This window comes from Cupressus sempervirens, chromosome 6, assembly GCF_028749045.1.
Source record: "Cupressus sempervirens isolate cs-2001-9-10 chromosome 6, ASM2874904v1, whole genome shotgun sequence".
Taxonomy (NCBI): Eukaryota; Viridiplantae; Streptophyta; class Pinopsida; order Cupressales; family Cupressaceae; genus Cupressus; species Cupressus sempervirens.
Genome location: NC_143123.1, coordinates 504,180,794 through 504,194,236, shown reverse-complemented (window position 1 = coordinate 504,194,236; position 13,443 = coordinate 504,180,794). Strand labels below are relative to the sequence as shown.

The window sequence follows — 13,443 nt, the reverse complement described above, 5'->3', positions numbered from 1 at the left end:
TCTTCCAATTAGCTTAAAGCTTCTAGTGTGCAACTATGCGATCAAAGGACCCTTCAAAGGCTTCAAACCTTTTTGCCAAGTCGTAGCTCAATTTAACCTTTAATCTCTTGACTGAGCGAATGTGTGATTTAGCACCTTTTGTTTTCTCTTAAACTGCTTCGCTAGCTCGTGCTTTAAGCTGAACATTAACATTTCTTGCTTGCAACTACACGATTGAACAATATTTAACATGCTCTTAACCTTGTCGCTCAGTCACGGTTTGTCTTTTGTTATCTTCTCAACCTTGCGACTGTGCGATCAAAGGTTTTGACCATCTACATTAGCAGTTTTGCCCTTTCATAGTCACCTTTGAATGCTGTGCCTTTTAGGCTCCGACTGTGTGATCAAAGCTCGTCATTGAGTCTCTTTACTATTTTAACCTTATGATCCTTAAGCAACGAAACAATGATTGACACCTTTTAACCTTGATCGCACAGTCACATCATAACTTCATTGTTATAACCTGCAAGTCTTCTCAGATGCCTCCACGTGGCAAGCTCTTTAAATTGCAAGAGGGTTAGGATTGAGTGATAACCTATTTTTGTGCGTTTGCAGCTTGAACTTCTCTCATTGCTTTTAACTGTGCGACCATGTGATTGCTGCTTCCTTTATTGCTTTTCCCATTCGTTGTATAGAATGCCCTTATTGAACTAAACATTGCAACCAAGCAATCAAAGTGATCCTTGCTGTTTCGTGTAGTTGCACCATAGAATGCTAAGAGCTGAAAACATGCTAAGACTATGTGATTACCTTGGTCGCATAGTTGCACCTTAAGAATTTTCAAAGGCTCTTTTTTGAAAGCGCGAAAACAATTTAAAACAAGAGGGTTTTTTGTGGAAACAAGGGCACAGACTATGAACTAGGGTTTTTCTAGGGTACTTTTACTCGTAAAATTTGCAAACCCTAACTGCTTAGGATAAGATTATTAAGAACTGAATTTTCACTACACATTTTCAGAATTTAGAACCAAGTGAAAATACAGGCCAACACATCCCCATCTCTGATTCTGATCTAATGATAATCACTCTTCAAATCAATCTTAGTAAAATATTTTTCGTCGCTCAAACAATCCATTATATCATCCATCCTTGGCATGAGAAACCTATATTTCACTGTGATCTTGTTAATAGCTCTGGAATTAGTACACATTCTCCATTCTCCATTCTTCTTAGGTGCTAATACAATAGGTACAACACATGGACTCAAACTTTCTTTGATCAAACCTTTCTGCAACAATTCATGCACTTGTCTGTTAAGTTCTTCATTCTCTGTAGGTGTTAATCTATATGGTGGTTTTTTCGGTAAACTAGCTCCAGGAATTAGGTCCATACAATGACTTATATTTCTTATTGGTGGTAAACCATCAGGTATATCTTCTGCAACAATATCTTTATACTTATTCAACAAACTTGCAATTTCCACTGGCACTCGATCCATACTACCAGGTTCTGCTATCACTCAGTTGTGACTAACTTTTGTCACTCGGTTATTACTAATTGGCACTCGGTTACCACTATTTTTTGTCACTCGGTTGCTACTGGTACAACTCGTTCTCCTAAGAATTATGGCAAACCAGACTTGATTCATCTTCGTTTCATTTTCAAATTGCTTTCCATTAACCATGCAAATTCTCATAGTAGTACAATTAACCTCATCTGGACTTTCAATCAAAGGCAACAATACTTGCTTTATCCCATTCACCCAAAGAGTATATTGATTCAATCTTGCATCACGCATAACAAATTTATCATATTGCCAGGGTCTACCCAACAAAATATGACAGCAATCCATAGGCATAATATCAAACAGAACTTAATCAAAATAATGTCCAATCTTGAACTTCACAATACATTATTCACTTACTAATATCTTATGCTCATCCTTGATCCATGAAACATGATAGGGTTTAGGATGCTTTAGCCTCTGTAATTGCAACTTTGTAACCAACTCTTCTGATGCCAATTTGTTGAACTTCCACTATCAATGATCACCTTGCAGCATGTTCCAACCATCTTACATCTGGTCTTGAAAAGACTTCTCCTTAGAACAGGCTCCTCATCACTTCCCTTATTATATAAAGTTCTTCTCATCATCAAATTTTCTTCAGCCTCAGGTCCACTTGGTGAACCCTTAGGATCTCCTTGAATCACAACATTTTTGTTACCTTGTTTATTATCACCAGAGGATCTACACTCAAAAGATCTATGCCCTTCTTTGCCACATCTGAAACAATTACCATGAAAACCACCTCTAGAATAAGAATTACCTCTTCCTCGGTAAGAACTAGTACCTCCTTGGTAAGAATTACCACCGTTCCACTCAGTATTGCCTTTGTTATCATTCTTCCATTTAGATTTGCCCTTATCTTGCACAATATTGTCAAATCTGCCACCTTCTCCATAAGATCTACCTGTGCCTCTCTGGAATCTTCCACCTCTACCTCTTTGTCTTTGTTCATGCTTCTTTGTCAAGATCTCCTTAGCTTCCAAGGCATATTGATATGCTTCCTCCACACTTTCCAATTTCACAAAACTTATTTCATCTTGAATTCCAGATCTCAATCTATTTAGGTACCTTGCAACTTTCTCAACGTCATCATCCACATGTCTAAATTTAATGTCCAATCTATAGAAATCCTCAGTATACTCCTTGACAGTCATGTCTCTTTGTCTCAAATTTTGGATTTTTCTCAACACGCTAACTTGGTAATCAGTAGAAAGGAACTTCTTTTCACCTTGTTCACCATTTTCAGCCAAGTTCTGATCTTCTCCTCTCCTCTCCTTTGTCTATCAGTTTGCAAATGCTCCCACCATAGTGAGGCATGACCCTTCAACCTAGTAATTGCAATTTTCACCTTCCTATTATCAACAGTGTTTTCAAACTCAAAGAACTTCTCCATGTCAGAGATCCAATTCAAGACAGCATCGGTGTTCAATTTTCCATCAGTAGGCTTTGAATGTGCTCTAGACAATACTCTCAACAATCTTTCCTCATCTTGATCTTCTTCAAGTTTTGGATTAGGGTTTGGTGCTATAGCTTCATCATCTATTGCAATTTGCCAATAAGGAGACATACAACAAAAAACTAAATAGACAAAATAAGCATGCTCTTGAATCATGAATGCAAGAGAAGTAAGACAAAAATTAAAAATTAAAATAATAAGTACCTCGTTGCATTAAATGGAAGGTTCTTATAGAAAAAGAAACCTCCAAGTACCATTTTTGCTTGCTCGTGCTTCTCCTTATTCCAACCCATGCCCTCAAGCAATGTTTGTGCACTTGGAGTTGTGCATGGAACAAAGATGGAATCTACTATGGATTTTTTCTTACGAAGTTGAGACCCAATGCTTGCACTTGCAGAAGCAGCAGTAGTAGTAGGTGGAACTAGAGAATGATAACTTGAAGATCCCTTCCCAGCTAAGTATGCCATTTCTTCATGTTGCATCTTTCTTAATTCTTTTTTCTCTTGAGCTGCCTCTAAAAGAGTTTGGATATCATGTATGACATCTTGGGGTGCTGGGTCGCATGTTTTAGCATCACCCCTCGATATATGTGCAAGGTGATATTTCAATCTGTTAACGTCTTCGGCATTTTATGGTTTCATACAATGCTAACATGTAACAACTCCTTGTTTATTGCCAGGGATGGCATGTTTCCAAGTCCTATCCCTTGATATTGCAATAGGGTATGAATCATGGTTAAGTTTAGGCCTAGATCTGCTACCCTCAAGCTGAGACATGATGTTGCTGCTGCTCCAATACATCATAGAAAATAAATAAAAATAAGCATCTATAATATAGAAACTCAAATTTACCCAAAAAAAACATCTTAGACTTGGAAAACACCCAAAACATAAAGTAAAAATTATAAATTTTTCTTTTTTTTGGCACTTCAATCATGCTGGCTGACAATAAAGTCAGACCAGCGAGTCCATGGAGACTCACCACAGATTTGGTTGAGTCCAAGGCACGAGGCTGCTAGCCTATGGACATCTGCCTTGCCTCGGTACTGAGAGTGTCCTTGAAGGACTCACTGAGTCCTGTAACCACGATCTGGACTGAGCTCATTTCTGTTTGAATAAAGACTAGTTGTGATCTACTTACTGCTTATTTATTGTGTTGCAAATATATCATGCTTGTGTATGTTCTCCATTATGAATGAAATCCGAGTATATCAAACAGAAAACACTCATTCATTCCATAAACTTGCAAACATATTTCAAAGCCAAAAAACCAGGGGTGGCCATTACAAGGTTGAAGGAACGAGAGTTTGTGGTCGAGTGAGATTTGGAGATCTGCACAGAGGATGTGTAGCGCCTTTGCTAATGGCTTTCGGCCACCACCATCTCCACACCAACGTCAACCACATGTTGAGGGACTTCCTGCCCTCCTTAGTATTCTTTTTGTAGCTATCCCTAGTTTTGTCTAATCACATGGAAGTCAACTATCTTTTTGGAGGCTTGACGTAATTAGCTGAATGTGCGAACATGTTAGTAAATAAATACGAGTTAGTAGTTGGTAGAAAGTGTGCTAAAAGTCTATCAGCTACTTGGCAAGTAAACTTTCTTTTTAATTGTGTCACTAGTCCCTGATGAGTGGTTTGTTAGTTGACAATTTCTGTCGTTGGTAATCTTAACTGCTATACATGTTCTCATTTTGTATGTCTTGGGGATTCTATATAAGTTGGCATGTACACATTGCATGTCAATTAAATGGAATAAATACTCCATCATTTTGGAAATTGTGTTTGTACCTGATATTCTATGTTCTGTAAGTTATATTCTCAGGTACTTTGTATGTTAATTGACATAACCATACCCAAGTAACTCTTTGATTTTGTTTCACAAGAGATTTGTGGCTAGTGTTTTCACCGTCTTGAAAATTGGTTGGTAACTTAAAAAAGTCTTCAACTCTCCCTGAAGTCATACAATGTAGGAGTGATTAACAGCAATGTCTCCCCTTCATGAGGATGTTTCCCTAGTTTCTTGAGGATGAGACCCACACATTCCTCAACTCATCATACAATTATTTTGCTTTCCTTCACGTTCCAACTGAAAAAAGTAAATCCTTTTTGCAATCTTTTTATTTTACAAGCATGTCAGCCAACCAATTTTTCTACCTAAAGTTCACTAAAGTAAAGCCAGTTTCCCCAAATCAGTCAATTTAAGCAATTTAATGGATGACCACCAAAATTTTGATGAAAGTCAACTATGTGGAAGAAGAAATAAAACAATAACATCATTGTTTATCTTCCTATGGTCACAATGTAATCGTTATTGTTTCTTATATATAGTGATTAGCATAGCTCAAAAGTTTTGGACTTGGCGAAACTTGGCAGACTCATATTGGACTTGGATTTGGTGACTTAGCAAAGTTCCATTACACAAACATTCATAAAGTTATTCAAGTTTTTTCTTCCTCATTTATAGAGGAAAAAAAGTTCAAATGCACACAGTAGTTGTCAAAAAATGTCATCACTTTTATTATTAATTTTAATTTCAGAGTCTCATTAACCTATTCTGGTTATTTGTGGATATTTACATTTGTTTGTTCTTTCTTCATCAGTTCCCATCACCACACCCTCAAATCTTGGTTAACATTGCTTGTAAAACATGGTTTGGAAAATACTTACCAGTATTTACCGGGTTATGTTGCTTATCATCAATACTTTCAAAGTTTGTTATACTTTCAAGAGATAGTTTCATCTTGCTAGATTATTGGTCATAGTTTTTCCATCGTATAATATGAAAGGTTATGTTTCTTAGTGCTCTTAAATGATATGATTACTTTTTATGTTGTAGCTGGTATCCAAGATATTTATGACATAATTATAATTGCTTGGATAATTTGCATTTCAGGCACTCCAGAAGGCAGTTAAAAGGCAAGCACTAGCTCAGTATATGGTGCAGCGGGCAGGCTTACTATTGTGGCTTTCCTCTGCTGTCTTAAACTGTGACAAGTCAAAATTAGGCAGATCTGATATATGTTTTGTGTCTATAGCATTGGAGGTGATCCAACCATCTTGGCAGTCATCCTTATCAGTTCATACTAAAGTTGAATTCTGTTTTCTTATTGCTTGCAAGTGATGCAAATTCTCAATTTTCAGCTTCTAAGGCTCTGGTCTTTGTTTGGATCACAAAAATAAAGTTTCAAAAGATATACATTTTTCTAATCTCTTTTATTCCACGTTTATTAATTGTTATCTTATTGAGTTTCTTTAGTCTTTCCCTTCCTTCTCCCACACATTCGCTCCTCATGCTTCCTCTTTGCCAGGTCACTTAATAAATACATTTAGAATGTCGAAAATAAGATTGCTTCAGACCAACAGCAATTGAATCCACTGTATTAGAGGAGGGACATTTTAGCTTCTTCATTGAGTTGTCTTCTCGTGGTTGATCAAGACATAACTGACCTCCCACAGTGATGGAGTTAGAAATCCCGTTCTTCTGTTTTCTGACAACAGAAGGGATGAAGCACCTGAAACTGTGCCTCCCCTGCTTCCTTGCCTGCTTTATCCTTCCTCCCTTGCTTTACCCAATTGCTGTGCCCTTCATTGAAGTACAGAAGCTGAATCATCTTTGCTTCTTTAGGATTTAACTTGCATTTATTTGAAGATAATATGGCTTGTCTAGATACTCTGAGTCAGTATTCAGAATCTTACTCAAGCTGGTATTTTATGGCAGCTCACAAGTGTCTTTAATATTTAATAGCTGCTGAAGGTCTCTAATATACTGATGATTGTTTTTGTCCAAACAGATGATAGTTGATTTGCTTTCATGGAGAAGTATATGTCAACAGTTGCTTACAAACGGTTTTGAACAACTGTCGCAAACTGCTTCTTGCTTGCATCACTTGCTTGTATATAATTCAAGCATGTTAGGATGCCAAGATACTTCTGTTAAATCTGTTCTACATATTCTGGCATCTACAATCAGTTTATCTCAGCAGCGGAAGCTCTATCAAACACATTTTTGTTTGTCTTTTGAAGGATTATTTCAGGTTATACAGTTCATTGAAACTAGAGACCCTGACATGATCTCCAGGGATATCATTCAACTGGGATTGAAGATCATTCTCACTAGCTTTCCACCAGCAGTCAATATGATCAAGGTCTGTGTGACCCTGACTTTTAGTTTATGTTTATTGTGGAAGTTGCTAAATGCATCCGTCTAGATTTTTTGTTAATACTTAAATACTTGATATTGAGCTTGCAAACTAATGAAACCATAACATTTGATGTTTTCAAATAATTGGCATTACGATTTATATTAGTGGCTAGAAACAAATATCTTGATCAGGCCCAGGTATAAAGATAGTTACTGGTTTGTTCATGCAGTAAAACTATGCGCTGCATTTGTATGGAATGGCTTATTATAAATTTACTTTTAGAGCTTAAGTAGAATCAGTATCTACAGTTTGTGCATTCAGATCATTCCAACTCTGGTATGATAATATCAAAACGACCTTGATTTTGTAATGCTGCTGAACTGTTGGTGTTGACAGTTTTTGACTGCTTCATACATTCTTCTTGAGCAGTTAAACAACTAACATTCTGGTACATACGCCTGAATGTTCTGTTTGGCTGATATTACCTGGTGCTCTCTATCTGACATTGTCAAAATCTGTTAGTGCTTGATGAAAATATGCTGGACACATTATTGTTTTCTTGTTGTATTGACTATACTTCTAGACTTCGTTTTTAATGTGTAATTTGGACTGCTATTATTATAACAAAAAAAATAGGGTAGTAGAGGCTCATGGTTTGGGTGAATATTATGGAAAATGTAGAATGTTAAGCACTGACAAAAGTAACATGAAAGTACAAGAATGCAATTGATGTCAATGACTGTATTTCAACTTTGAGAAATACAATTTTCCAAAACATCCAAGAAAAAAATCCAATATGGAGGCAAGAAGAAACCTTGGTTCAACCCAAAATGTAATTGAAATTTACTTTTTGAATAATTTAGTTTCTTACTCTCCAGTTGCACAGTATTGGTAAGAGTACCAGAATACAGAATGGTAAATTAAAATGTCTTAAGGGGTGATTTGGTTCCAATTTACCACTAACCTTTTATTCATTGCCATTCACCTTTACTTCCTCATGATATATGGTAAACATTTTAAAAATATTAGAAAAGAAAATCCAAATAAAAAATTCTAAATATCCACATGGCAGGTGTCAAATATGATGATGCAAGTAGTTAAATGTTAAAGCATGTTACTAATTCTTTAAGATCTCGGGCTTAGGCCTACTAGCTAATAGGGTGTTTCTGACATACCCTGTTGTTTGATGGCTGTAGAGGTCTACTAGGAGAAGTTTTGCAGGATTTTCCTTTGCGATTTTATCTTCGTTGCTCAGAAAATTGAATTTGCTTCTGATCATTAATCACTGCTTAACTATGGAAAAGTTTACTTTTGATGCCAGACATAATTTCCCTAAATCATAGAAGTTGAAATAAGTTGTCCAAAGTGAGATCTGAGGTGAAGTGTGCAAAATAAGGCAGCTGGAAACCTTTTTCTCTTCAAACTAGCACCTGAGAGGCTGAGAGTAATAAATTCTTGCTGTCTGTCATTCAACAAGCATGGAAAAAATAACGAGAATTCAGGTTTTCTTTTCCTAATAAACCTTTATTTTATAGTTGTTTTTACCTTTTTGGGTACATGTCGGTTCAAAAGAATGGATCTGTTTTAGCCAACTTTTAGGTATGTCCCTGGTGCATGAATTGTACCAAGAATGGACCCTGCACAAGTCAAGTACAATTGTATCTGCTTTGTGGTGCAGAGTCATACTACTATACACTTATTTCTGGTGCAGAATCATTCTGCTATGCTCTTATTTCAATGTTGTTTTTATTCAAATTCTTAACTGATGTTTTTAACCTTCAGAGTGAGAAGTTTTGATATTCTTCTAATGGTTGTAGAAAATGAGTGATCAGAAATATGAAGTTTTCATCACTCTGTCCAGATTATGGTTTAGTATATTTAGGTCAAATATTTTTTTGGTCTAATTACAAGTCTTGGACTCTTTATTAGCAGGCTCTTATTTGGTTGTTTTCAAACCCTCTTGTTTCTGTATCTTGGGAATTGTGCTGATGTTTTGGGTATTATTTTCCAAGTTGCCGGTTCAGATTCTAGTACACATGCGAGTTCAAGATTTGGGTTCAAAATTTCTCCAAATATTTTTTGGGTTGGGTTCGGATTCGTTTTGGGTTTGTCCATACCAAAGCATATCTGTTTTTAAAAAATATATATGTGCGTGGTTGTATATGCAACAAAAAATAAGTCCGTACGGCACTCTGCTAATAGTAAAGCAACATAGGAAAATACATCACCATATCTATGTTTCAATTTAATAGTATATTAATTGCATCATTTAGCCATACATACAACGTATACTTGCCTTGGTTGCATGCATGGGACATATTTCCATATCAAGGGACAGTTTGAGAATGAAAGGAATCATCAAATGATATGTGCAGTTATCTGAATTTTTTTTATATTGGTTAAAGGATTTCTAACCAAGCTAGATCAAAAGTTGAGCTTCAGATTTGAAGCCCTGGATTCAAAGAATATATCATAGTTATTTTAAAGAAATTCCTCTATAATCGTCTATTTGGACTTCACCATTTGTCAATTTGGATTTCCTCTAAAAGCAAATTTTCTTTTTCACTCACAAATGCATAAATGGCATATAAACCTTTTTTTTGGCCTTTTTAGTGGTCACTTTTAGGGTTTTGGGAGGATCGAATAAACCAAATTAGGCAAAAAACACTTTAAAAAAGTAAAAACAATTTGTTTCGAGACTAAATTCAGCTCAGGTTTGGCTGCTGGGCAGCAAATTCTTCAAAATGAAGTCTGCCCAGATTCCTCTGACAGAATTTGCAGCAAATCTGTGACTCTCTACAGGAATTTGGGGAGAATTTGACAAGGACCAGACTTTGGACAGAATTGAACCAGACTTTCAGGGTTGCTGGAGAGAATCTGGTAACTTAGATTATTTTTTGAATTGAGACAGTGGTTTCTACAGTCAAGAGCCTTGAAACTAACCATTGTAAATGTTCTATAGACTATGCAATGGAGATATTTTCAATGTCTGTTTGGGTTTGGTGGTTAAAGTAATTTTATGCATGAACTAAAATTTCAACTGTAGATTGGTTTCCATCCACGCATAAGAATTTCTCATGACATTTGCAGAATATTCATGCTGAAATAATTAATAAATGAATCTTTTTGTCTTTTATGGTCCTACTGCTACTTATCATCTAAAAAAGAAGATGAAATCAACTATTGACTTGGGCTTGTTTGCAAATGCCATCTTGCCTGAAAAGTCTAGATCTAAATTTGAGTAATTTCTCATTGATTGCAGGATAAACTAAAGCTATTAAAATTGGCTTTGTGGGCTATTTCCAGTGCCTTACAAGCCCGTACCCTATCAAGTTTTGAAGAGGAAGAATATGCTGACAAGCAGTGGAAATCAATTAAACAATATCAAGAAGCTCTAATGGATAAGTTGCTTCGGTGGTTAGTAGCGTCCATTATCTGTGGGAAGATTCTTTGGATGGACAATCAAAGACATGCCCTATATCCCATGGAAAAACCTAATTTTGATAATTTAGTGTCATTATTACACTCTTTGAAGGCATCAAGCTGTGTTTCTGAAATCGAGGAAAACCCTGAGGTGGACATGAGTTTGGCTCAGTTGATACTATATCTCCATCAGCTTGTTGGAGTTCGGTGCAGAGTGCTCAAATCAGTCGTTGCTGCAGTTTCTTTGCTGTTGCATTCAGGAGGCATAAATATCATTGGTGAGTAAAGACATATTGCTGCTATTTTTATATAGAATTGAATTTTGTGCCAAGCATTTTGTGTGTGGATTTTCTAATCGCGCAGAAATAAATATTGGTTTCGCAGCAGGTGGGACTTCCTGGCATACAGATAAATCCAGCATGTTCGCTCTACTTTTGTCAAAGGTTCCATGTCCAGTAGAGGTCAATCCATCATGGCGATGGTTAGTATATGTTTCTTCTATTATGAATATTTACCGCTTTCTTCTTTACATTAGAGAACATTACAAAACAGTGGGGTAAACATATGACATGAACGTTTGAAATGGTCTAGAAATTTCAATATATTCACGAAGTCAGAAGAGATCTATTGAACAGAGGTGTTAAGATTAGAACCATGGCAGATCACTTATATTTATTAAGTGATGGACTGATGGCACGCTCTCTTCATTTACAGGTCATTTTATAGTCCATGGGAAGATTTATCTTCAAAAATCTCAGAAAAGCAAATACTATATGAGAAGGAAGTTTGTCAGGTCCTGCTGAGAAGTTACCAGAATATTTTATCTTCCACAAAACCTACTTTCCACTTTATCATTTCAATGCAGAAATCGGGTTTATCAGATAGTGTACCTTCTCTGAGAAATGAACTCTGTAACAAACTTGATGGTTTAAAAGAAGAAATGTGCAAAATCATATCTGATAGGCAAGTTCATCAAGCTGTAGACAACTTTCCTTCTTCATGAATTGTACCTTCTCTGAGAAATGAACTCTGTAACAACTTGGTGGTTTAAAAGAAAAAATGTGCAAAATCATATCTGATGGGCAGTGTCATCAAGTTCCAGAGAACTTTCCTTCTACATGAATTCTGATCAATGATAAAATTACCAAGGACAGGTCAAAATATTGGACACTTTGATAAACAAGATGAATCTTACTCGCCATCATAAAATTCTGCACATAGTTCCTCTGTAGAATAGAGATTCTTGCAGTTGTGGGAGAAAATATGTTGCAGTTAATGTTTTGTGTGATCACGTGTTCTTCATTTGAGAGATCAATGGGATTGGACTAACTGAGGATTTTTCAAACCCAATTTTGATGCAGATGAGAGCATCGGTACATATAAGAGCTACAGATAAACTACATAATTGGAGCTCTCCACCACCTCAAGTATCGATTTTTTTTCAAACAAATATTAAATAATGCAAGTAGCAGACTGTTTAATCCTTTTATCCCTGATGGAAATCTTGGGCTTGCAGGTTTAGTTCGGGGAAAGTTCTTATAATATTATGCTTTAGGCTCATATCACATGCCTACAATAATCCACAGCATTTGCCAGGGAAGTATAGGTGGCATTGAGGTCCATAACCCATTCATTTCGAAGGAAAGTCCAGGTCAAAAACAAATCTTGGTATCAGTTTGAAAGAACTGAAAAAATCATTTAAAATGATCCAAGTGAACTCAATGGTGCCTTTTGAGAGCTCAAGGTGACATGGCTAAAAAATGTGGTACAGGAAAAAAACATGATTGCAGGGCCAGCTATATGTGAGTTCTGTGTGATAAGCTTGAAGTATAGATATGATATATCTTGCTTTGTCACTTCTAAAGGCATTTGGTGCTTGCAATCTATGGCAGGACTACTGTTGTACCAGATAGATTGTATGTTTGCATTGGGAGAACAACAGGTTACAACAAGAGGCCTCTAACAAGAGCAAAGTGTTTGAAAAGTCAAGGTAATTTTTAGCGAGAATTTGAGAGGCTTGGACTGATGCAAACGAAGTGTGCTATGCATTTATGCAACTAATTTATTCATCCATGAAAACTAATGGATGCAAATTGAAAAGGCTTGGACTGATGCAAAACCAAGTTTGCTATGCTGTATTTAAATAAGCATCCATGAAAACTACTGAATGCAAAGATGCTGAATGTTGGGGGAGGACTACATATATTTTAATTGAATAGCGAGGATGTCGGGGTAGAAGTAGATATATTTAAATTGGACAGCAAGGTTTCCATAACCCTGTCTTGCGGATTATGTATTTGAATTGCATAGAGAATGAACACCATAAAGTCCTTGCATAGGATGCTTTCCATATGATAATGTTGCTAGATCAATATGGTTTCTAGAATGTCTTCAGATTCCTAGATGGTTACAACTTCCTCTAGAAGTTAGTATTCATTCTGTTAAAACTAGAGCCCAGAAATCCATAAAGATAACCAGCAATAAGAAAAGAGAGAAACTGAAATAAAAAACACCAGAAATATCCTGGGAAAACCCAGCCACACAACAAAAAATATATCTTTATTGATAATGAAATGTTCAAGTGTACAATATCCTTTGCTTGAAGTGAATATATAACAATAGGAGAGACTCTTCATATTATAATCGAAGGTCTCTTGAGTTTCTCATGACTCCTCTAATTAATTATGACTCTTCGAATATTCATGCCTTAATGCATATGTATGACACATGTCATTTACATTTATTATTACAAATTAAACTTAAATGTCTTTTTCAGCCGAAGATGATAATAACAGTAATAACGTTCAGATTTCGAGAGATAAAGATCTTTATCGCAGCTACAAACTTTAACACATTCAATGTAATTTACTTGACTA

General features: G+C 36.0%; 1 protein-coding gene across 4 annotated transcripts in view; it reads left to right on the top strand.

Moving 5' to 3' along the window:
- EMB2788 (ribosome 60S biogenesis amino-terminal protein) overlaps positions 1-12,919 on the top strand; it is a 140,180-nt gene extending 127,261 nt beyond the window's left edge. For 3 of the 4 annotated variants that reach the window (XM_089788700.1, XM_089788696.1, XM_089788698.1), the window contains 5 exons: positions 5,896-6,045; positions 6,794-7,147; positions 10,407-10,845; positions 10,952-11,048; positions 11,282-12,919. In XM_089788700.1, the coding sequence (XP_089644826.1) occupies positions 5,896-6,045; positions 6,794-7,147; positions 10,407-10,845; positions 10,952-11,048; positions 11,282-11,570 (1,329 nt within the window). In that variant the 3' untranslated portion in view covers positions 11,571-12,919. The remainder of the gene's footprint in view (positions 1-5,895; positions 6,046-6,793; positions 7,148-10,406; positions 10,846-10,951; positions 11,049-11,281) is intronic. The other variant, XM_089788697.1, reaches the window with a different exon arrangement.
- The last annotated feature ends 524 nt before the right edge of the window (positions 12,920-13,443 follow it).